A 22,528-nucleotide genomic window follows, 5' to 3' on the forward strand; every position below is an offset into this window, starting at 1 on the left:
GATTTGAACCACTAATCTTCTGCATAAAAGGCAAATGCCTTACCTCCATGCTATCTCTCCGGCCCCAGAAGCAATTTCTGAGCACATAGCCAGGAGTAACCCCAAAGCATCACTGGGTGTGGCCAAAAAGCAAAAAAAATAGAGTAACCCTTGAGCACTGCTGAGTGTGGCCCCAAATAAAACTAAACTAAACTAAACTAAACTAAAAGATGCATAGAAAGGGCAGAACCATAGTACAGCAAGTAAGGAACTTGCTTTGCAGGTGACCTGGGCTCCATCCTTGGCATTCCATATGCAGTGATCCCACACTAGGGGTGATTCCAAAGCACAAAAGCAGGAAGAACCCCTAAGCATCATCAGGTGAGGTATTAAAAAAAAAAAAAAAAAGCAGGGCTAGAACAATTTCACAGCAGTAGGAAGTTTGCCTTGCACACGGCTGACCAGGGCTGGATTGGTTTTGATCCCTGGCATCCCATATGGTCCCCTAGCCTGCCAGAAGCAATTTTTCAGCACAGAGCCAGGAATAACTAACCCCTGAGCACTGCCAGATGTGGCCCAAAAATTCAAAACTAATAAACAAGTTTCTGGAGCAATGGCACAACCAGGTAGGGCGTTTGCCTTGTACACAGGCAACCCAGGTTCGATACCCAGCATCCTATAGGATCCCTACAGTCTGCCAGGAGTAATTTCTGAATGCAGAACCAGGAGTAACCCTAAGTGCCACCGTTGTGACCCTAAAATAATTTAAAACAATTTTTTTAAAAGATGCACAGGCAATATAGGAACATGATCTAGGAACAGACCAAGCAGAAAAGAGACAGAAAGGAGGGAAGCAAGAACCTTCTAGAAAAAAACAACACCTTGGTGTAGAAAGTGGACCAAACTTCCCCCCTGCAACGCAGCTAGGCCAGTCCACGCTCTGCCGCCCTGTGACCTCCTCTGGGTCTTGACTGTGGTCTGCAGGCCCCCAACTAGTTCAAGGGCATTGGGAAGAATATGGGGCCGGTAGGGCTGCATATGGGTGTTGGATTTGTGGTTTCGTCTTATTTTTAAAAGCCTGCGCTGCACAAGCTCGGGCTTCTGCAAACATGAGCTAATTAGGCTGTACTCAGAAGTGGGTGCGTAGAAGAATCATTACCACTTAAGCTTGCAGAACCGCTTAGCTTTGTCACACTTCTTGTAGCAACACGCAAAGGAATCGCGAAAAAAACCTCTCTGGGTTTAAAATACCTGCGTTTCAAGAAATAGTGCCGAGTCTCAAGGAAGCCACGTGCGCTTCATGCAAATAAGAATGCTCGCTCTCTGGTGCTTGCTCTTCCTGGCTAGTCCTATGTTGCTTGCTCTACGCTGCTTCCTCTCCCAGGTTCCCTCTCCCCTGCTGGATCCTGGAGACCATCTGGTTCCAGACTTCCCCATCCACTCACTTGCCTCTTACATCTGCAGTGCCATATCCAGGTGACCCTGCTCAGTAATTGATTCTTCCCAAAAATAACCAACTTCTCCTCTTGCCCATGGCTGTCTCTATTTTTGTTTTCTCTTTGTTTGTTTGTTTTGTTATTTGGAGGGCACACCTGGTAGTCCTGAAGGGTTACTTCTGGCTTTGTGTTCAGGAATTTTCTTCAGTCATGTGCAAGACAAGCACCCTTTCAACTGTCTGTCTCTTCAGTCCCAATACTTATGGTTTCCATGTACACAATCACCACACGTCACAATCACCAAACTGCCCAACCCTCCACCGTAATCTTTATGTAACTTCTAATTTGACTCTTCACCAACCTTCCCCAGCTCTGTCCCAAGATAGCTGTTCAAAATTTAAAAAAAAAGGAAAAAAAGTCTGTTTTTTTTAACCAGGGCTGCATGGGGGAAAAGATGTCTCATTTTCTCCTTTATCTTTTGACCAGGGATTATACACATATGTTGTGGTGTGTGCACACTTGGTTGCAGTACTCTGGAGATGGCAATTCTGATGTGGCTCTGGGGAGACCAAAAACAGCACTGGCACTGGGATCACAATTTGCATGTGAGGGGGGGCGGGGGGGGGGCGGGGAATCAATCTCACAATCTCACACCTACAAGGCAAGCCTAAGTCTAACTAAAGATCTTGTCTTCATATCCTGGCTGGGCAGTGACTATTTTGATAACCAAGAAGCACTGGTCGACTTTATCTCTTTCAATGCCACCTTTTTAGACAAAATAAGACATCTAAAAGATTCTAGTCTCCAAAGGCCAGAGTCATTGCTGAGTTGTTTTGTTTTGTTTTGCTTTGGGGGAGTTGTTTGTTTTTGGTGTTTGGGCCACACCCAGCTATACTCAGGAGTTACCCCTGGCTCTGCATTCAGAAATTACTCCTGGCAGGCTTGGGGGACCATATGAAATGCCCGGGATTGAACCTAGGTTAGTCATGTGCAAGGCAAATGACCTACCCACTGTGCTATCACTCCAGACCCTAATGTCTTTATTGTTTTTGGAAGCTTCCCTAGCAATGCTCAGAAGACCTAAGGTTCTCTCCCAGCTACTGGCAGCCAACCCAACCTATGTAACCATCCTAATCACTATACTATCTCTAGCCCCCTGAAAAATATCTTGGGACTACAGTCGACAATGTTGAATGACTGGAGCAACCCTTCTCAGAGTATCTCTAGGATGTTTGCTAAAATGTAGATTCTTGAGTCCTGCACAAGTCAAGACATCAGTGCCCCCTGGTAACAAGAAAATAAGTGCTATGGAGACCAGAGTGATAGTACAGCAGGTAGGACACTTACCTTGCTCATGGCTGACCTAAATTTGATCTCCAGCACCCCAAATAGTGAAGAGTAGAGTCAGGAGTAAGCCCTGTGCACAGCCAAGTGTGGGGAACACACACACACACACACACACACACACACACACACACACACACACACAGATTCTTACTGAATCAACCCTAGTTTGATTCCTGGTATTGCATCTGGTTCTGCAAGCACTCCTGAACACTACTGGATGTGAGCCCAAACCCAACTATGAGCTCAACTGGGTGTGGCCCAAAACCCACCAAAAAAATGTTTTTATTATACTAGAAAATGAAGGGACCGGAGCAGTAATGAAGTAGGTAAGGGCTTTTGCCTTGCATGTGGCCGACCCAGGTGCTGACCCTGCACAATATACATACCCTAAGTCCCACCAGGAGTCATCCCTGAGCACTGCTAGGCGTGACTCTCCCCCAAATAAATAAACAAAAAATAAATAGGACCAGAGTGATAGAGCAAGTAAGGCTTTTGCTTTGCACACTGCCAACACGGGTTCAATCTCTGGCACTATATATGGTCCCCCTGGACACTGTCAAGAGTAAACCCTGAGTGCAGAGCTAGGAGTAAAACCTGAGTACCTCCAGGAGTGATCCCCGAGTTAGGTTTAAGACCTAAGCACTGTTGGTGTGGTCCTCATATCAAAAAGTGCTCTAAGATACTTAGGCTGTTGACTATGTCTCAGGCTGGAGAGTTGAACTTGGAAAATCAGTAACAAGGAGGTTTGGGGAAGTGTGGGATAGGCATCTAAAACAGTGTCGAGGGGCCAGGAAGGTGGCGCTAGAGGTAAGGTGTCTGCCTTGCAAGCGCTAGTGTAGGATGGACCATGGTTCGATCCCCCGGTGTCCCATATGGTCCCCCCAAGCCAGGGGCGATTTCTGAGCACATAGCCAGGAGTAACCCCTGAGTGTCAAACGGGTGTGGCCCAAAAACAAAAACAAAAACAAAAACAAAAAAACAGTGTCCAAAGGGAATTCACCAAAGGATCCTCACTCCACAGAGAAAGGCGTTCAAAGAACCAGGAGACAAGGTGTATCAACCCTTATAACTATCAGCCAGTTTCCTTCCCAGAAACCCCACTGACTGCCCAATAGATTCCCGAGCAAACTCTCAAAGACATGAACTTCCCTTCAACAAGGCTAATCTGACTTTTTCTTGCTCTGAGGCCCAATTTGCAAGCAGGTGGCCCTAGTCTTTATTTGATGGATCAGTCTGCCCCCTGGTGGCAAATTGTGTTAAATATTTTGTTTTGATCTTCAGCACGAGATACTGCATCAAGAATGTAGATACTTTTTTCTTTTTTTTTTTTTTTTTGGAGTATAAATACTTCTATTTTTAAATTTAATTTCTGTTTTTGCTATTCTTTAATCAGCATTAACATCTGCCATATATATATGTATGTATGTATGTATATATATATATATATATATATCAACCACTTTCCAAAGGAAAAAAAATGTCCACATATGTAATTCATTAACCCTACATTATACATTTTTATCCAAAAGTGACTTTGCAAACAGACCCCTCACCAAAGAAAAATAGTGGGAAGTGGTTGGAGAGGTAATATAGTGGGTAGAATATTGGCCTTGCAATTATCCAACTCAGGTTTGTTCCCTGACATCCCATATAGTCTCTCGAGCTTTACCACAAGAGCCAAAAGTAACCTGTAAGCATCATGGGGTGTGGCCCCCAAACAAACAAACAAAAAAAAAACCCAAAAAGTGGAAGAAAGGTGTATTATTGGGGAGATCTGATTGTTTCTGACTAAGAGAAATTGAGCTGCATGCATTACTATACCTGGATCTTTGAACTGTTTCCTTATTTTACTCCAAGCAAAGCTAACATCAGTGAAAGACAATAACAACCCTATTCAGGCATGGCCATAAAGTGTAGAGCCAGAGGCCAGAAAAATAGCATGCAGAAGGACAGTGGTTTGAATCCCAGCATTCTATATGGTCCCCCAAGCCTGCCAGGAACAATTTCTGAGAGTAGAGCCAAAAGTAACCCTTAAGCGCTGCTGGGTGTGACCCAAAAAACAAAAAGAAAAAAAAAAGTGTAGAGCCAGGAGTAAGCCCTAAGCAATGCTAGGTGTGCATTCCTCCTGACCCCTCAAAAAAAAAAAAAAAAAGAATTTACAATAGGGGGGCTGGTGAGGTGGTGCTGGAGGTAAGTTGTCTGCCTTGCAAGCGCTAGCCAAGGAAGGACCACGGTCCCCCCAAGCCAAGGGCAATTTCTGAGTGCTTAGCCAGGAGTAACCCCTGAGCATCAAACGGGTGTGGCCCGAAACCCTCCCACCCCCCAAAAAAAAGACCACAAAAAAAAAAGAATTTACAATAGAAACATTGATTTTAGCCCAGTAAGAGTCATTTCCCACCTCCACCCTTCAGAAGTGTAAGATTCTTTTGTGTTGTTGGTACAGATGCAATAGATGTTTGTACCCATGGATACCTCTGCGACAGTTTTAACTAGAAGCAGTCACCTCTGCACCAGGTGGCATTCACCAGCACATTCTCACACTTCAGTAATCACACTCAAATGCATTGTCCCACTCACACTCTTCTCTACACACCTTTGGTGTATTGAAGAGACACACACAAACCCACACTCACATCCACTGACAAGTGTGCACATAGCTGCACAAGGGGTCATATAACAAACATACATGCAACTACACATGTGCCTTTTGCTGAACTGATCCATTCAACAATTCTGGATTTGAGGACCACCAGAATAATATGCATGGATTTGTGAGTGCCCCCCAACAGAAACCTTCCAACACCTTCTAAATGTTCCAAGAAATAACTTGCGACAAAATAAAATATGAAGTATGATTTTTTATTTTGCTTTGCTTTGTTTGGGGTGGTGCTCAGGATTTACTCCTGGCTCTTCACTCAGGAATCAACTTGGTGATGCTCAGTGGACCCTGTGGAATGCTTTTTATCTAAATGAAATGAAATCCAAATGAGAAATGAAATCCAAATGAGTCGGCCAGGTACAAGGCAAGCAGCCTACTCCCAGCTGTACTATCTCTCAGCCCCCCAACTATTGAATTTAAGAGTATCTCTGACAAGCCCAATTACCTCCGACCACACACACACACACACACACACACACACACACACACACACACACACACACACACACACACACGTTCTAGACAACCTTGCCCTCTTCCCTGAATTTCAGCTCTTTTCCTTAGGCTTGACCCAGGCTCCCTCCGTTAGTTCTAGAAGGAAGCATTGCCCTGCCTCTCAACCTAGTGGACAGTGAAGAGGAGACAGTGTCCAGGCCAGAAAACACTGGTTGCAGCAATGTCCCCTCTGTCACTCTTTCCTCTTCCCACAGGCTTCCAGCACGACCTGACCTTTCAGCACCCAGCACCGGGTGGTGATCTAAGACAGCAGTTGGGGTGGTGGCGGGTGGGGTGGCAAGTGTTGTCAAGGAGAAGGGACAGGAAAACACTGAGCGGGGAGTCGAGTGTTTGCTGGGCAAGTCCTGGCATATCCTGTTATTTTGTGGTCACTTAATCACACTATATGTTCCTGGCCGCAAAGTCAGTCAGGCAGCTTTGACTTTCCAGCAGGGTTGTTTCCGCGTTATTCGTGTTTGTGTTCTGTGGGAACATTCCACCACCCCCCCTCCGAAATGAAAAGCTCCTTCTGGGCAGGAGTCAAGCCTCTCTTTATTTTTGACTCCCTCCCACACCTAGTTAAATGCATCCTGTGGGGATCCAGGAAACAGGGGTGGGGGCTTGATGGTGGGGTGCAGAAGCAACAAGCTTGATGTGGGGCAAATACCACAGATTGTGAACCCGCAAGGAAGAGAGAGCGCTCTGAAGCTCAAGTTTGGGGCTCCTGTGTCTGTCTGACTGTAGGTCTCGGGATGATCATTATAATGATCTGGATCTATGAACTGGGGCTAGAGTGATAGTACAATGGGGAGGACGCTTGTCTTGCATATGGCCCCAGGATTGATCTCTGGAACCCCAGGAGTAATTTCTGAGTATATAGTTAGGAGTAAACCCTGAGCACGGCCAGATATGCTCCACCCCAAAAGAGAGAAATATAGGGGCCGGAGCAATAGCGCAGCAATAGGGCATTTGCCTTGCACGTGGCTGACCCAGGATGGACCTAGGTTCAATCCCCCGGTGTCCTATATGGTCCCCCAAACCAGGAACGATTTCTTGAGTGCATAGCCAGAAGAATCCCTGAGCATTACCAGGTGTGCCCAAAAACAAAAAATAAAAATAAAAAAGGTAAAAAAAAAAAAAAAAAAAAAGAGAGAGAGAGAGAAATATATGTGTGGGAGACCTAACTTTCAGCATGTTACAAAAGTATTAGAATCATCCTATAATTATACTTCAAATCCATTTTTTTGGGCATCAACCCAAGAATACAAAGACACTCATTCATAAAGATACATGCACATATCTGTCCATGGCAACACTACTAACAACAAAGTTCTAGAAATAAGCCAAGAGCCAATGGCAGATGAATGGATAAAGAAGACATGAAAACTTGGGCATAAAGCCTTTATCTTTGTTTTCAGGCTGCTCTATCAGTATACTGTGTGGGACAGGTGGCTTACCAACAGCTGAAATTTTATTTCTCATAGTACTAGAGGCCGGGAGGTCCAAGATCAAGGCACTAGCCTGCCCACATTGGCTGAAAACCTGCTTCCTAGACAACTATTCTTTTGCACCATCTTTCTGAGGCAGAGGGGTTCTCTAAAGCAGTGTTTTTCAACCTTTTTGTGCAAAGGCACACTTTTTTTATGGAAAAAAATCATGAGGCACACCACCATTAGAAAATGTTAAAAAAAAATTTAACTCTGTGCCTATATTGACTATATATAAAGTAATTCTCTTGAATAGGAATCAAATAAACACAAAGAAATTATTTTCTAATTACTTTATTATGAAATAAATCATTAGAATCTAATGATTGGTCTATTTGTGAGCTGAAGCCGCATGTTACGGATGAAATTGGAATTTTTCCCATGGCACACCAGACAATATTTCACGATACACTAGTCTGCCGAGGCACAGTAGTTGAAAAACGCTGCTCTAAAGTGTCTGATAGAAGGGCACTAATCCCTTTTATAAAGGCCCCACACTCTGACCTAGTTACCTCCAAACACTAGTCTCTTAGGGGTTGAACATCAACTTAAGGGCCAGATAGAGAGTACAGTGGTAGGGCATTGGCCTTGAACGCAGCCAACACAGGACAGACGGTGGTTCGATTCTCAGTTTACCATATGGTGCCCCACGCCTGCCAGGAGCGACTTCTGAGCACAGAGCCAGCAGCAACCCCTGAGCGCTGCTGGGTGTGACTCAAAAACAAAACAAAAAAAAATCAATTTAAGAATTGGGTAGGGGTCTGAGTGCTAGTACAGCAGGGAGAACATTTTCCCTGTAAACAGCCAAGTAGGGTTCCATCCCGGGCTTCCAATATGGTCCCCCAAGCACCTCCAGGAATTAATGCTGAATGCAGAGTCAGAAGTAACTCCTGAGCATCACCAGGTCTGCCTCCCCCCAAAAAAAGAAAGAATTGAGTAGCACATCAGTCCACTTAAGTCTCTAATCTTTTCTTCAATCCAATTGAGGAAGGGAGTTTTTAAGACCAGATGCTTGACTTGTCTTAATGAGTTTCAAAGATGACATGACGAGCTAACATCTATGTAGTTCAACCTGGCTGCATTGTAGAAGATATCAGTAAGTAGCAAGTGATCTCAAGTGTGTTTCAAGTGTGAAACTCCAACATCAAAACAGCGTCCACTGCTAAGTGGTGGTGTTTCAGCTCAAATCCATTGACCAGGGCTGCCAGGGGAGATGGGAAGGGTAAAGCAACTCCTGGTCACATTCTCATAGAGTGAAGTCTTGTGTCATTTCAGGGTATGTGATTATTTTCCAGCTAGGATTCAAAGCCAATGAAAATTATAGTAAGACACAATCATGCCAATGCTGCATTTGGTGTTAATTAAATCTCATTCAAGAGTGCATGTCTATGCCAGTATTATAAAAACATTTGTGTTCCCTAGAAAGTAGAACTGAATTATATCACTATAAAGAGATCTCAGCCCACTATAAAGTGGTCTAGAATTAGATTGCTATGCATTAAATTATTCTCCTATGAGAATGGCCAAAGGCACAGTCACAGGCTCAGTGATCTTGCCTGCACCAGTTGCCCTATGCCAGAGAAATGTGCTCAGGCCACATGGCCAAGTAACTCAGACTCTGACAGCCCAAAGCCAAGATTCAAATCAAGCTCAGACCAACTCAACACCAACTCAAACTTCCAGTGGTACCTGGGTTCCATACAAAGGCTCCAGAATAAAGGCTCCTGTCTGCTAATGTGAGGATGAAAAGACAGGTTACCCCATCTTCATGGGACTACAGTCTTCCCGTGAAATTTGTACAAATAAATCTTAGGCAGGATATATTCAAAAAATTATAATTTTGTTTTGTTTTGTTTTTGGGCCACACCTAGAGGTGCTCAGAGCTTACTTTTAGGCTCAGTGTTCAAGGATTACTTCTGGCAGGACTCAGGGGATCGTATGGGAAGCAGAAGTCAGGGGTTCGGCCTGCATCTGCCATGTGCCAAGCAAACATCCTACCTGCTGTACTTTGACACCCATAAAAAATCTTTGTTGTTCTTTGAATTACACTCAGGTCACTCCTGGCTCTGCACTCAGGGAACACTCTTGGTGGTATTTGGGGACCATATCAGATGCCAGGGGTTGATCCAAGGTCAGCTACATAAAAGGCAAAGGCCCAATCCACTGTACCATCTCTCTGCCCCTAAAAAAAATTTTAACAAAGAGAAATATGGGGCCCGAGAGATAGCACAGTGTAGGGCATTTGCCTTGCATGCAGAAGGACGATGGTTCAAATCCTGGCATCCTTTATGGTCCCCTGAGCCTGCTGGGGGCGATTTCTGAGCGTAGAGCCAGGAGTAGCCCCTGAGTGCTGCCGGGTGTGACCCAAAAACTGAAGGAAAAAAAAAGAAAGATAAAGAATACTAAAATCAAAAATTAAAATAGTTTTGGCTAGAAAAATCACAGTTCGCTCGATGGAGCCTCTGGGGCTGCATTCCTGGGCTGAGTCAATGGCTGAGGTGTGATCAGCATTGAAAAATGTCAGTCCCAGCCACCACATATGAAAGAATAGTTTCCAAAAATTCCTCTGATTACCACTACATGAAATTCTACCTAGAATTTCAAGAGCCTGGTGTTGGACTGCATGTTACACAATTCAAACAGCTGCTTATTTCAGCCTGAGGGACCTTTTTGGCGAGGTTGGGGCTGCCTTACCCTCACCTATGAAGCCATCTTGAGAATCTGTAGCAGTGGTCTCGTCAAATTGTGGAGCTCTTTGACCTTACTAGTATCTTACAAAGGCAAGAAATGTGCTTTCAGAGTCATTCAAGTGTCTCCGTTTCTCCTGGCCTTAACTGGTAATAGCAGGGAACTGGTCTTGGATTGAACCGTTTCTTCGGATTCAGACCTTCTACCTTCTGATGCGAGTATAATGTTATAAGACTGAAGTCAGCTCAGCTCCTGCTGGTGGAGCTCGAGGTGCTGACGTGAAGATGTTCGCGGTAGTTTCGCCGGGTAGGCTTCAGATGAGAGTCTGCTGGAAGCACGCAGGCCTCCTCAGCACACCACACTCTCGGCTCATGCACGTGAAAGTCGGAGATCGGGCTGAGCTCAGCAGGGCCTTCACACACAGAGGGACGTGGCCACCTTCTCAGAGCTCACGGGGGATGTCAATCCTTGGCACTTAAATGAAGATTTTGCAAAACACACCAAGTTTGGAAGGACAGTTGTGCATGGAGTTTTGATTAATGGGCTTATTTCAGCTCTCCTGGGCACTGAAATGCTGGGACCCGGCTGTATTCTTATTTCCCAGGAAATTAACTTTCCGGCTCCTTTATATACCAGAGAAGTGGTTTTCGCAACCGCAGAAGTCAAAAAATTGAAACGATTCATTGCTGTCATGGCAGTCTCCTGCTTCGTTCTAGAAAGTAATAAGACTGTCATGGAAGGCTGGGTTAAAGTGATGGTCACAGAAGCTCCTAAATCCTGAACTGCGTTCAAACATGCATGTTCAGGGGCGGAGAGAGAGCTCAGTGGACTGAGCATCTGGACTGCTCCATATGGCCCCCAAGTACAGCAGAGCTGGGTAATCCATTAGCAGCACCAGGTGTGGCAAAAAAAGAGATGCAAGGCCAAGAGCTATAGTACAGCTGGTAGATTGTTTGCCTTACAGGCTGCCCACCTGGGTTTGATCCCTGGCATCTCATGGTCCTTTGAGTTCTACCAGGAGGGATCCTTGCGTGTAGATCCAGGAATAAACCCTGAGTAACACTGGATGTAGCCCCAAAACAAAAATGTTACTAAAAAAATAAAGACGAGGAGCCGGAGAGATAGCACAGCAGCGTTTGCCTTGCAAGCAGCCAATCCAGGACCTAAGGTGGTTGGTTCGAATCCGGCGTCCCATATGGTCCCCTGTGCCTGCCAGGAGCTATTTCTGAGCAGACAGCCAGGAGTAACACCTGAGCACCGCCGGGTGTGGCCCAAAAACCAAAAAAAAATAAAATAAAATAAAGATGCACACAAAAAAAAAAAAAAACAAAGAAAAGAAAAATCACAGTTCACTTACATCAATCTCCTCTTACTCATATTTCATAAAACATTTCATAATTTAGAGCCAAGAAGAAAGCATTGGATTTAAATATTCAAAACTATATAATTTTCACTGATCAAGAAAATTTCCTGTGACAGAGGAGGAAAAACAAAATGGCTCAGTAGACATAGAAGGCTACATGTGGGGGACTAGTCTGGAGGATTTACACAGGCTACACCAAAATTCTAAAATCATGTCAAAATTAACTTGAATTCCATTTTTCTTTCATAGCCTGCCCTCTGGTGATGGTCATACGCAGTAAACTCAGCAGAGGTTGAGTTAACTCAAGAAGAGAACATACGGGAATGAGTCAAGCTGCTGCCCTAAGACCTTCTAGTGATAGAGGAGGAAGCGGTGGCTTCTGCTGATGGTGATGCTGATAGGGAGGAGGAGGAGAATGGCAATGACACTTATGAAGTCAATGAAAAGGCTGATAGTGGTGATGAGTGGAGATAATAATGATGTGATGACAGTGATGATAGTGATGATAGTGGTTGTGGAATGGTCATGGTGATAATGAGGGTGGTGAAGATGAGAATAATGGTTGTGGTGGTGATGGTAATGGTTGTAGTTATGGCGATATTAATTGATGGTGGTAATGACAGTGATAATGGTGATGATGGTGATGGTAATAGTGATGAAGATGGTGACGATGCTAGTGATGGTCATGGTGTAATGGTGGTAGTAATAGTGGTGGTAACAACACAACAGTAATGATGGTGGTGAAAGGTAAGAACAGTGGTGACGGTGGTTATGGTGGTGACAACAGTGGTAGTGACGGTGGTGACAGTGATGGTAATGATGGTGGTGATAAGGACAGTTTGATGGTGATGATGGTGCTAGTTGTGGTCAAGGCAATTCTGTAATGGTTGCTGGTGGTTACAGTAGCTAACACAAACATCTTATTTCTCTTTACTTGGATTTTTTAATACTTTACACATATTAATTTATTTTATCTTCCTAACAATCTCTGCAGTTGTTTTTAATGACCCCTGTCTACTGATATATGAAAGAGATTATGTCACTTGCCCATGGAAACCCAGATGGTATGATAAAAAATGGAGAGTCCCCAACATCCTGCTCTAAAACATGTGAAGCAGTGCCTTAACTCTCTGATACACCTCTCTGATTCCTTCATTTCATTTTTATATTTTAGAAGAACCATTTGAAACAAGAGTACAGCAAAATGAAATACACTTCAAAAGTTAAATATATGGGGGCCGGAGACATAGCATGGAGTAAGGTGTTTGCCTTGCATGCAGAAAGACGGTGGTTTGAATTCCAGCATTCCATATGGTCCTTGGAGCCTGCCAGGGACGATTTCTGAGCATAGAGCCAGGAGTAACCCCTGAGTACTGCTGGGTGTGACCCAAAAAAACAAACAAAAAAAAAAGTTAAATATATAGACTATTATATTCAAATCCAAATGCTGATATTTTCCCTGAGGAAATAAGAGGAAAGGAGAGGAGAGAAGAAGGGATGGGAGGGGAAAAGAAAAGAGGAGAGAAGAGAAGAGAAGAAAGGAGAGAAGAGAAGAAAGGAGAGAAGAGGGGAGAGGAGTGGAGTGGGAAAGAGGGAAGGGAATAGAGGGAAGGGGAAGGAAAGAAGAGAAAAGAAAAGAAGAGTGAAGAATGGAGAGGAGAAGCGTGGAGAGGAGGGGAGAAGAGAGGAAGGAAGAGAAGAGGAGAGGTAAGGATGGGAGAGGAGAGAGAAAGAGAATATATCTATCTGTCCACAAGAAGAAACTGACCGACACAAACTACCACATAAAATGTTTCAGGTAATGGGCCAGAGAGATAGTACAGTGGTAGGGTGTTTGCCTTGCACACAGCTGATTTGAACCGATGGTAGTTTGAATCCTGGCATCCCATATGGTCCCCTGTGCCGCCTGCCACAAGTGATTTCTGAGTGTAGAGCCAGGAGTTAACCCTGAGTGCCACGAGGTATGGCCCAAAAACAAAAAAACAAACAAAAAATATTCCAGATAAGGCTGAAAAAATAGTACAGTGAATAGGAACTGGCATCTGGTCAACCCAGTTCCATCTCCTAAAACTCATAAGGTTCAGCCCTGAGCCCACCTGGAGTGATCCCTGAGTGTAGAGCCAGGTATATGCCCTGCTGAGTTTAGCCCCAAGCCAAAAATAAATAAAATAAAGTGTAGCTGGAGTGAAAGCACAGCAGATAAGGCATTTGCCTTGCATGTGGCCAACCCAGGTTTGATTCTCCAGCATACCATATGATCTCTCATCCCTCGAGCCTGCCAAGTGTGTTTTCTTAGTGGAAAGTCAGGAGTAATCCCTGAGCACCGGACACCAATAAAATAAAATAAAATAAAATAAAATAAAATAAAATAAAATAAAATATTTTATATAAAGCCCAAGAAATAGTACAGCTGCTTGTTTTGCATGCTGGCTCTAGGTATGTTTTGGAGCTAGCAAAAGGCTGACAAAGGACTCTCTTCACTCAGCCTTTTACCCCTTAACCCTCCTGTCTGTGTGGATTATTTGCTGTGGATAAATATTACCAAGATCTCCCCCAAAAGGGACAGGAGGATGGGAATCAATTTCTCATTCTGGGAGCTCTTTGCGGATACTCAGTCAACAAGGGAGTAAACAGGATCCAACAAATGGGGCAACAAATGGCACCCTAAATATGGATCTGAACTCTGGACCAAAGAATACAGCAATCATGGTGAGATTTCTGTTCTTGTGCTTGATTTTGGTTCTTTTCAGCTGGAGTGAGCCCAAAACTTTGGGCCACCACACGGAGCCATTTTCAAAGATGGCCGAGACCCTTTCTGGGGGCAGAAGGGCCAGTGAAACATGGAAGTTGAAAACTTGGATCACCCCCATCCGAGGCCCAAGACTGAGACTTTGTTGCAGAAAAATCCTTTTTCTAAAGACCTCGGCCTCCTCAAAGATTGATGGATGGCTTTGATTGGAAACAGACCAGGAAGAAAAAGTTCATCTAAATGGACTGATTTTCTGAATCATGACCTTCAGATCGAACTTGGATTTTGAATTTTGAAACTTCGGACTTTGGCTTAGATGACCTTAGCTTTGGACACCCAGATACACCCGGTGGAGAAACTGCAGCGGCAGCAGCAAAATCTGCTTCCAGAAAACTGCCCCGGAGGGCATAAGTGGCGGAAAGCTCCTGGTCAGGCCCAAAGCAGCGGGCTCCTACTGGGACCCGCCCTCCACATCAGGATAGTGAAACGAGACCAGGGGGCCAAGATCCCCCCAAACCTGGTGGGTCTTCAGGGCCACGCCTGGTTAATCGGGCCCTGGGGGGAGGGGGGGAGAAATCCCGCCCTATGCATCCCAAAACTGCAGAGGCACGGCTGGGCTCAGACCACTCCACATGCCAGGATTTCTGGGTCTTTGACTGGTATGGTGGGGGCTCTGGGCAGGACAGCTAGCCACAGGTCCCCTGGGCTGAACTCCTAGACCAGGGGCCAAGATCCCCCCAAACCTGGTGGGTCTTCAGGGCCACGCCTGGTTAATCGGGCCCTGGGGGGAGGGGGGGAGAAATCCCGCCCTATGCATCCCAAAACTACAGAGGCATCCCAAAACTACAGAGAGTAAGAGTATTCCTTACTGTTATGTTATGTTTTACGAATCCAGAATCTTTATTTTGTATCGTGCCCTTTCCCACATCCCTACAAAGCTCTTTTTTATTCCTTTACTCTCTATCCCCCCCAAACATCTCTAATCTACATTACTCTTTTTTTTTTTTTTTTTTTTTTTTTTGTTTTTGGGCCACACCCAGTAACGCTCAGGGGTTACTCCTGGCTATGTGCTCAGAAGTTGCTCCTGGCTTGGGGGACCATATGGGACACCGGGGGATCGAACCGCGGTCCGTCCAAGGTTAGCGCAGGCAAGGCAGGCACCTTACCTTTAGCGCCACCGCCCGGCCCCCTACATTACTCTTTTTAATCAGTAGTGTACAAGCCTTATCACAGACCAAAGCCGTGTATTGTGTGTAACAACCCCAAATTTTTTCAAGATACATAAAATGGACACGTATTTCTTTAGAATATTTTTTTTCTCTGACAGCTATAATTCTTACTAAATGTTGTCTTATATAGTGACGATTCTAACCGCTTTTCATCTTCTCTTTTTGAGCTGTTTAACAAGGAAACTTAGTGAAAGAGTCCCCCAGATTAATGCTTATGATTGAACCATAATTGTTCTTATCACCCCCTTATGGGCCAAGAACACCACGTGGCATTGCTCCTTTTTTGCATAGGCACATTAAAATGGGAAAATACTATACATATAAATAAGATCCTATCTAATAGAGATTGGTACAGACAAATCTTATAGTGCAAAGGGACCTTACACCCTGAACATTGACATAACGACCTGGCACAGACCTCAGAAGAAAGGACATTTCCCTGAACCAGGGAAGCCATCCACAAAACATCCAGGCTGGTCTATAGCATCACCTGGAAGCAATCCTCTACCAAGGAAGACTCTACACTGCTCAGACATTGTCCTGCTCAAAAGAGACTTCCATTAACACTGAGAAGACTTAACAACAACAACGATTTGCTTACAGGACAGGGCTCCCTGCATTGCCCTTTGATTGTAAGGTGAAACCAGAGGACGCTCCACATCCTGACTTCAATGTTGGATATACAGATTCCAGGATCTTAAATACAGAAGCTTGATACCAACAACAGAGACTGTGTGAAAAATATAAGTGTGTTGGCACTACAGACAATGTCTTGGATTGGACGATCTAGCTTGCCTGGAGCCTAGAGTTGGTCTTGTGCCAGGAACCTTCAGGGGTCGGGTCTTTTTGTATTTAGGCCAAGGTTATTTCTTTCCATGTCCCTCATATTTTGGTGGGCCTATGCAAACAACAATTGCCACTCTAACACCATTTTTGCTGTGCTCCTTTGATTCTAATCCTTAAAAAGAACCCAGTTAAGATTTGAGGTTAACTTAAGCTAATATGCATGAATATGGAAATGTAAAAAAATGCTATGCCTGTAATGTTTAAGGAGTTATGTAAGTTTTATGGCTTTAGATTGCCTGTGTGCTGTTAAGAAATATTATAGTGTGTTACAATCTTAATGTTCTTTGGATGAAATTTCAAAGTTGGGATATCAGCAAGGGGACTTCTGAGAATTATGTTATGTATTGTCCTTCCACTGTAACTTTACCTTGTCCTCTTTCTTTGCATCCTTGTTCTCATAATTAAAAATAAAAAAAAATAAAAGAGGATAGTGAAACGGCAGAAACGGACTCAGCTGCGGGGGCTGGGACCCCATAGAAGTGAAGCCACGTGGGAGAAGACCAGCATCTGGACAAATGGCTTAGGTGAAGGGATAAAATAGGAAGCCCACACATTTTACACGTCTGGACCATTGGTGTTGGTGATGGAATAAAATTAGGTAGCGGTGTAAAAATTTTAAAAAGGGGGAGAAATAACAGTGAAGCCCAACTGAGAAATTTCATTTCAAACAGCCTGCATCTAACTTTGCTTCAGGTGTATCTCTTGATCTATCTAAGTTATTTTCTTGCTTATTTAAATGTGCTTTATTGTTTTCCATAGTTAATGTTTCCAATGGCATAATGTTTTACTGTGTATTTTAATGTACTAGCCTGTTTTCAAAATGTATGTTCTGTATATATGCTTTTGTACTTTGTGTGTAGAGAAAGATTAATAGGAACATAAAAGTTCCAGGAAAATGGGTAAATGGCATAATAGGAACTTGAAAGTTCCAGGATAAAATGCTTGATTTTAAATAGCATTAAGAGGTATAGGAACTAGGAAGTTCCAGGATAGTGCTTGGTAGAAAGCATTAAGAAAATTTTAAGTTACGGGTGTATGGTGTATTTTGAAGAAAAGTTATGTTTTTGAAAAAGGCTGATATGTTAATTTTCACTTTAAACCTTGCTGCTTTGGAAATATTACCGACCTTTGGCTATAGGCGGAAGCCAGGAAAACAAAGGCTAACTTATGCTCTTTTGTTTTTATTTTAAAAAGGGGGAGAAGATGTAACCCTACTCTGCATTCTTCGTATTACCTTACCAAAAGACCCTTCTATTTCTGGGAGGGGTCTTGGGGAGGTTACAAAAGGTTTAGCCTCAGGAGCAAAAGGGAATTTACATGGATGCAGGATGGAGGAGGAAGCAGGAGGAGATCTCTGAGGGACAAGGTACAATGCAGGGCTGAATAGGAATCCAGTGTAAATGGTTATGATATAGGCTACACATGTTGGTCAAGGAAAATAAAGATGTTATCTCCTGAAGAAGCCTGCCTGTGAGTGAGTTTTCTACCCACCGCTCTCCTGAACTTGCAGACCTTCCGGCTGATGTTGGTTGAAGCCATGTGTCCTAGGCTGAAGGAGAAAGGCCTCCATCTCCATCCACTACCATCCAGCTCCATCCAAAGGGCCTTTTAATTATTTTATTCTACACAACCAACACTGGTTCAATCCCCAGAACTGAAAATGATCCCCTTAGCTCTATCAGGAGGGATTCCTGATCAGAGAGCTTGGAGAAGTCCTTGAAACCACCAGGTGTGTCACCCTCCCAAAAGAAAACACTCCAAAAGAGAAAATAAAATGTTCCTTGCAAATGCCTACCAGTTATATTATGTTTTAATAGAGGACTGTGTAGAGATGGGAGGGGAGGCAAGCCACAGGCACATGACTGTGGGATGACTGTGGGAGAGCTGACATTCGCCACATCTGGCAGAGCCAACACACAATAATTATTTGCAGTTAATATATAAAGGTCCAAGCACATAAACCATGCCAGGGCTGGCTCTAACGTGAAATCTGATTCAACACTGGCAATATTACCAATTTTGTCATTTCCTTGAATAACACAATCAGAATCACCTTTGGCATGGATTTTGGTTTTATGTTCAGAATTATTTTAGGAACAACATTAAAAGTATTATAGAGGGCCCGGAGAGAGAGCACAGCGGTGTTTGCCTTGCAATCAGCCGATCCAGGACCAAAGGTGGTTGGTTCGAATCCTGGTGTCCCATATGGTCCCCCGTGCTTGCCAGGAACTATTTCTGAGCAGACAGCCAGGAGTAACCCCTGAGTACTGCCGGGTGTGGCCCAAAAACCAAAAAAAAAAAAAATTATAGAGTATTATAGAGAATTTTTTAGTGGGGGACACATGTAGCAGTGCTCAGGGGTTATTCCTGGCTCTGCACTCAGGAATCTCTTCTGGCAGTGCTCAGAAGACCAAACCCAGGTGTGCCACATGCAGGGCAAGTAAGTGTCTTACCTACTGTACTGTCTCCCCAGGTACTGTGGAGGAATCATCCATTACATAAAATATAATGCTTTTGTTATCAAACTTTGGGGTTTTGATCACACTTGGGCAGTGCTCAGGAGGTACCCCTGGTTATCAGGCTGTACTGAAAGACAGTACTGGGAATTGAGCCTGGACTCACCCATGCAAAGCATGTGCTCCAGTCCTTTGAGTTATCTCCCTGACTAAACACTTTTGCCTTAAAAAGAAAACACTTTGGGCCTGGAGAGATAATACAATGCCCTGCATTGCCTTGCATGAACTTGACCTGGGTTCAATACCCAGCACCCCACCTAGTTCCCTGCGATCTACTAGATGTAATCCCTGAGCACAGAGCCAGGAGTAAACTTGGAGCACAGCTTGGGGTGTAAAAATATAATAAAACAAATTTTAGAAAGAAAACACTTTACCTACATTCTGTAACTTGAGAAGTCTAGTCCACCACTTTAGTGATACAGGGCATGGGAATATGCAATTCGAATCCTGATTGATTGGATTTGAATGTGAATGTTTTATTCAGGAGAGGATATGCCATGTGATATGTTCATCACTTAAGATTGGGGCAGAGGGCCCGGAGAGATAGCACAGTGGCGTTTGCCTTGCAAGCAGCTGATCCAGAACCAAAGGTGGATGGTTCGAATCCCGGTGTCCCATATGGTCCCCGGTGCCTGCCAGGAGCTATTTCTGAGCAGACAGCCAGGAGTAACCCCTGAACACCACCGGGTGTGGCCCAAAAACAAAAAACAAAAAAGAAATTACAAAAAAAAAAGATTGGGGCAGAGAGATTCTTCCCAGGGTGTTGAGAATCAGATGCATCAAAGGATCATGAGATGCTGAGAGAAAACAATTGGAACAATGACTCAAAGGGCTGAAGCACATACAGGATGCCAGGGTTCAATCTCCAGCACTGGTTGATCCCCTGAGCACCGTTGAGCTTAATCCCCAAACACTGAGTCAAGAATACCACTGAGTACCACTGGGTATTGGCCCCAAAACAATAACCTCCAAAAAAAGCTATGGGGGCCAGAGTGATAGCACAGCCAGTAAGGCATTTGTTTGTTTTGGATACTGTCAACAAGTATTTGATTCCCAGTATTCCATATGGTCCCCTGAGCATATTCCTGGTGAGGAGGAATTCCTACACACAGAACCCAGAGTAACCCTTGAGCACGTCCAGGCGTGGCCCAAAATAAATAAGAAAGCTATGGGTCAGAGAGATAGTACCAAGGTTGCACCTGCCTTGAGTATGGTTGACCCTAGTTCTATCTCTAGTCCAATAAACAGACTTCCCAAACACCACCTGGTATGATGCCTGAGCACAGAACTAGGAAAAGATTCTTACTTAGTACTGCTAGATATGATTTAGAGCTCTCCCCCTTCAAGAAAGAGAGAGAAAGAGAGAGACCTACATACAGAGTCCATGGAACAGGGGCAGAGGGGATGTCTAAGCAAGGTTGTTGAATGTCTAATCTTGGCTGTTGGCAGAGCAATGGAGAGGCCTTTGAGTGGAAGAAGGCTGGTTTAAGCCACGAAATGACACCATGCTATTTGTACTTAAAGAACATGCTGCCTGCAGAAATGGTTCAAAAAGACAAGAGTGGAGGACAAGGAGGAGGCTCCTGCAGGAGACTAGCCCAAAAGTCCAGCAGCAGAAGACACTATGCGGTGTTTGAGAGGGGAGCAGACAAAACTGGAGCAGGGAGAAAACAGCTGCCAGAGAGATCCAGGGATGAAAATCACGGAGACCCAGGATACACCATGGGCTCTTCCTCTTTGGGAAACAAGGAATGGTCAGCAAGCTCTGTTCCAGCCCAATGCAGTTGTAAATGCCTGTCAAGCAGAGCATTGGAAATGCAAGCCTGAAATTCCAGGGAGGGACTGGGCCTGCAGAAATACCTAGCGCCCCAGGCATACATGGCCCAGACAAGGGGCCTGTGTACAACCTCTGCTGGCCCCAGGCACTTTCTGGAGTCTCCCTATCTTGGCTCCAACAGTTCCCGTTGATGTTCTAGGGAAACAATGCTTTACATGGGTACCTGCTCCAAGTTACTTCCCCAAAGTAACTTTTAGCTCCTTTCCACAAAGCTGGGAAACGGAAAGAGCAAGTGGAAGGTGGCCAGGAAGTCAGTCGCCACCACTGAGGGCAGGTGGACCTAGAGAGCCACTTCCCACTGGCACTGGAAGGCTCTTTACAAGCAGGTAAAATGTTTTGTGATGTATATAAGAGCCCTCTGCTGTTCAGAGGGGGGTTATTCATTCCTAGGGATTTTGCTTTGAGTTGGTGTTTCAGGTTTTGCCCAAAGACTGTTGACGAGAAAGTCAGTTTGAAAAAATATTGACGGTTATGTATGGTCCCTCTGGGATGTGGCTTTCTGATCTCAGATTAAGGAATCGGAGCCAGTGGTTTTAATTGGAGTCAGTATAGTGATTTTTAACACCTGCATATTTGGAGAATCCAGTATGGTAGTACTGAGCCAAGAGAACAAAATTCTTTTCATAATTCAGATTGATTATTTTCCTCCACCATCAAGGACCCCCCTATCCAGATTTGATTCTCAAACTACAGTGGTCAAAGTCAAGGCAGACCATGGGGCTGGAGAGATAATACAGAATGAAGGGTATTTACCTTGCACACAGCCAACCTGGCTTTGGTCCTGGTCCCCCAAGCCCACTAGGAGTAAGTCCTGAGTGCAGATCCAGGAGTAAGCACTGAGAAATGCCAGGTCTGCCCACCCCACCCCCCAAAAAAACATAGTAGACTTAAGATGAAAAGCATCTGAATTTTGGAGGTACATAGGAAAGGAATACCCCAAGTTTTTCATAATACAATGTCTCTAATAAAAAATAGAGAAGTTTTGGGGCCAGAGAGACAATACAGTGGGTAGGGTGTTTCCTGTTGCATATGGCCAACCCAGGTTGAATCCCTGGCACCACATAAGATCCCCAAGCACCACCAGGAGTGGTCCCTAAACACAGAGTCAGAAGGAAGTTCATCAAAGAGGCCATGCCATATTTCCCAGCATGTTCTCCTCACTCACTAAGAAGCCAGTTCTTGAAGACTGCAGGGCATAGAGAGAAGGAGCAAAGCAGTCCTTTCCCCTTTCCTTAAATCCTCCCCTCTGAGGCGGGAGCTATGGTGCAAGTGGTAGGGCATTTGCCTTGCACATGCTAACCTAGGACAGACCTCAGTTCGACTCCCAAGCATCCCATATGGTCCCCCAAGCCAGGAGCAATGTCTGAGTGCATAGCCAGGAGTAGCCACTGAGCACTGCCAGGTGTGACCCAAAAACAACAACAAAAAAGTGTTCTACTCTTAGCTTCACTCCTGAGACATAATCTAGCTCCAACCAAACCCCTGGACCCACCTGGTGTGCTCTTCAGGATCAACTTATTTCTCTCTCTCTCTTTCTCTCTCTCTTCTCTCTCTCCCTCTTCCCCTTCTTCTCCTTCTCCTTGCCACTCTCCCTCTCCCCCACATACTCTCTCTCCACATCAGTGTTGTTCAGGGCTTACTCTTGGTTCCAGGGACCATATTAGATGCCAGGGATGGAACCTGGTTCAGTGCAAAGCAAGGTGAACCCTGTAATCATTGTACTATCTCTACAACCCTCCAACCTTATTCTCATCTACTTTATTAGTCTTGGCTGGAGAAAAGCCTGCCCAGGAGGGGTCCTGAGTGGCTGCTGAACTAATGGGGTTCTATTGGCCCCCTCATGCTAAAACCTCACTGATGAGAGCTGTAAAAAAAAGGATGGGAAAAAGAAGCTGTC

The 22,528-nt window shown here is 44.6% G+C and overlaps 1 protein-coding gene and 1 pseudogene across 1 annotated transcript; both read left to right on the forward strand.

Annotated features, from left to right (window-relative positions):
- Positions 1-9,885: 9,885 nt before the first annotated feature.
- Positions 9,886-10,285, forward strand: LOC126026120 (ribonuclease P protein subunit p14-like; annotated as a pseudogene).
- A 129-nt stretch (positions 10,286-10,414) lies between these two features.
- LOC126026117 (hydroxyacyl-thioester dehydratase type 2, mitochondrial-like) lies at positions 10,415-11,161 on the forward strand. Its single transcript, XM_049785830.1, is given in 2 exon segments — positions 10,415-10,507; positions 10,510-11,161. Coding segments are annotated over 2 exon segments (408 nt in total). The 5' UTR covers positions 10,415-10,462; the 3' UTR covers positions 10,873-11,161.
- The last annotated feature ends 11,367 nt before the right edge of the window (positions 11,162-22,528 follow it).

Source organism: Suncus etruscus, chromosome 13 (genome assembly GCF_024139225.1).
Source record: "Suncus etruscus isolate mSunEtr1 chromosome 13, mSunEtr1.pri.cur, whole genome shotgun sequence".
In the NCBI taxonomy this organism is placed as follows: Eukaryota; Metazoa; Chordata; class Mammalia; order Eulipotyphla; family Soricidae; genus Suncus; species Suncus etruscus.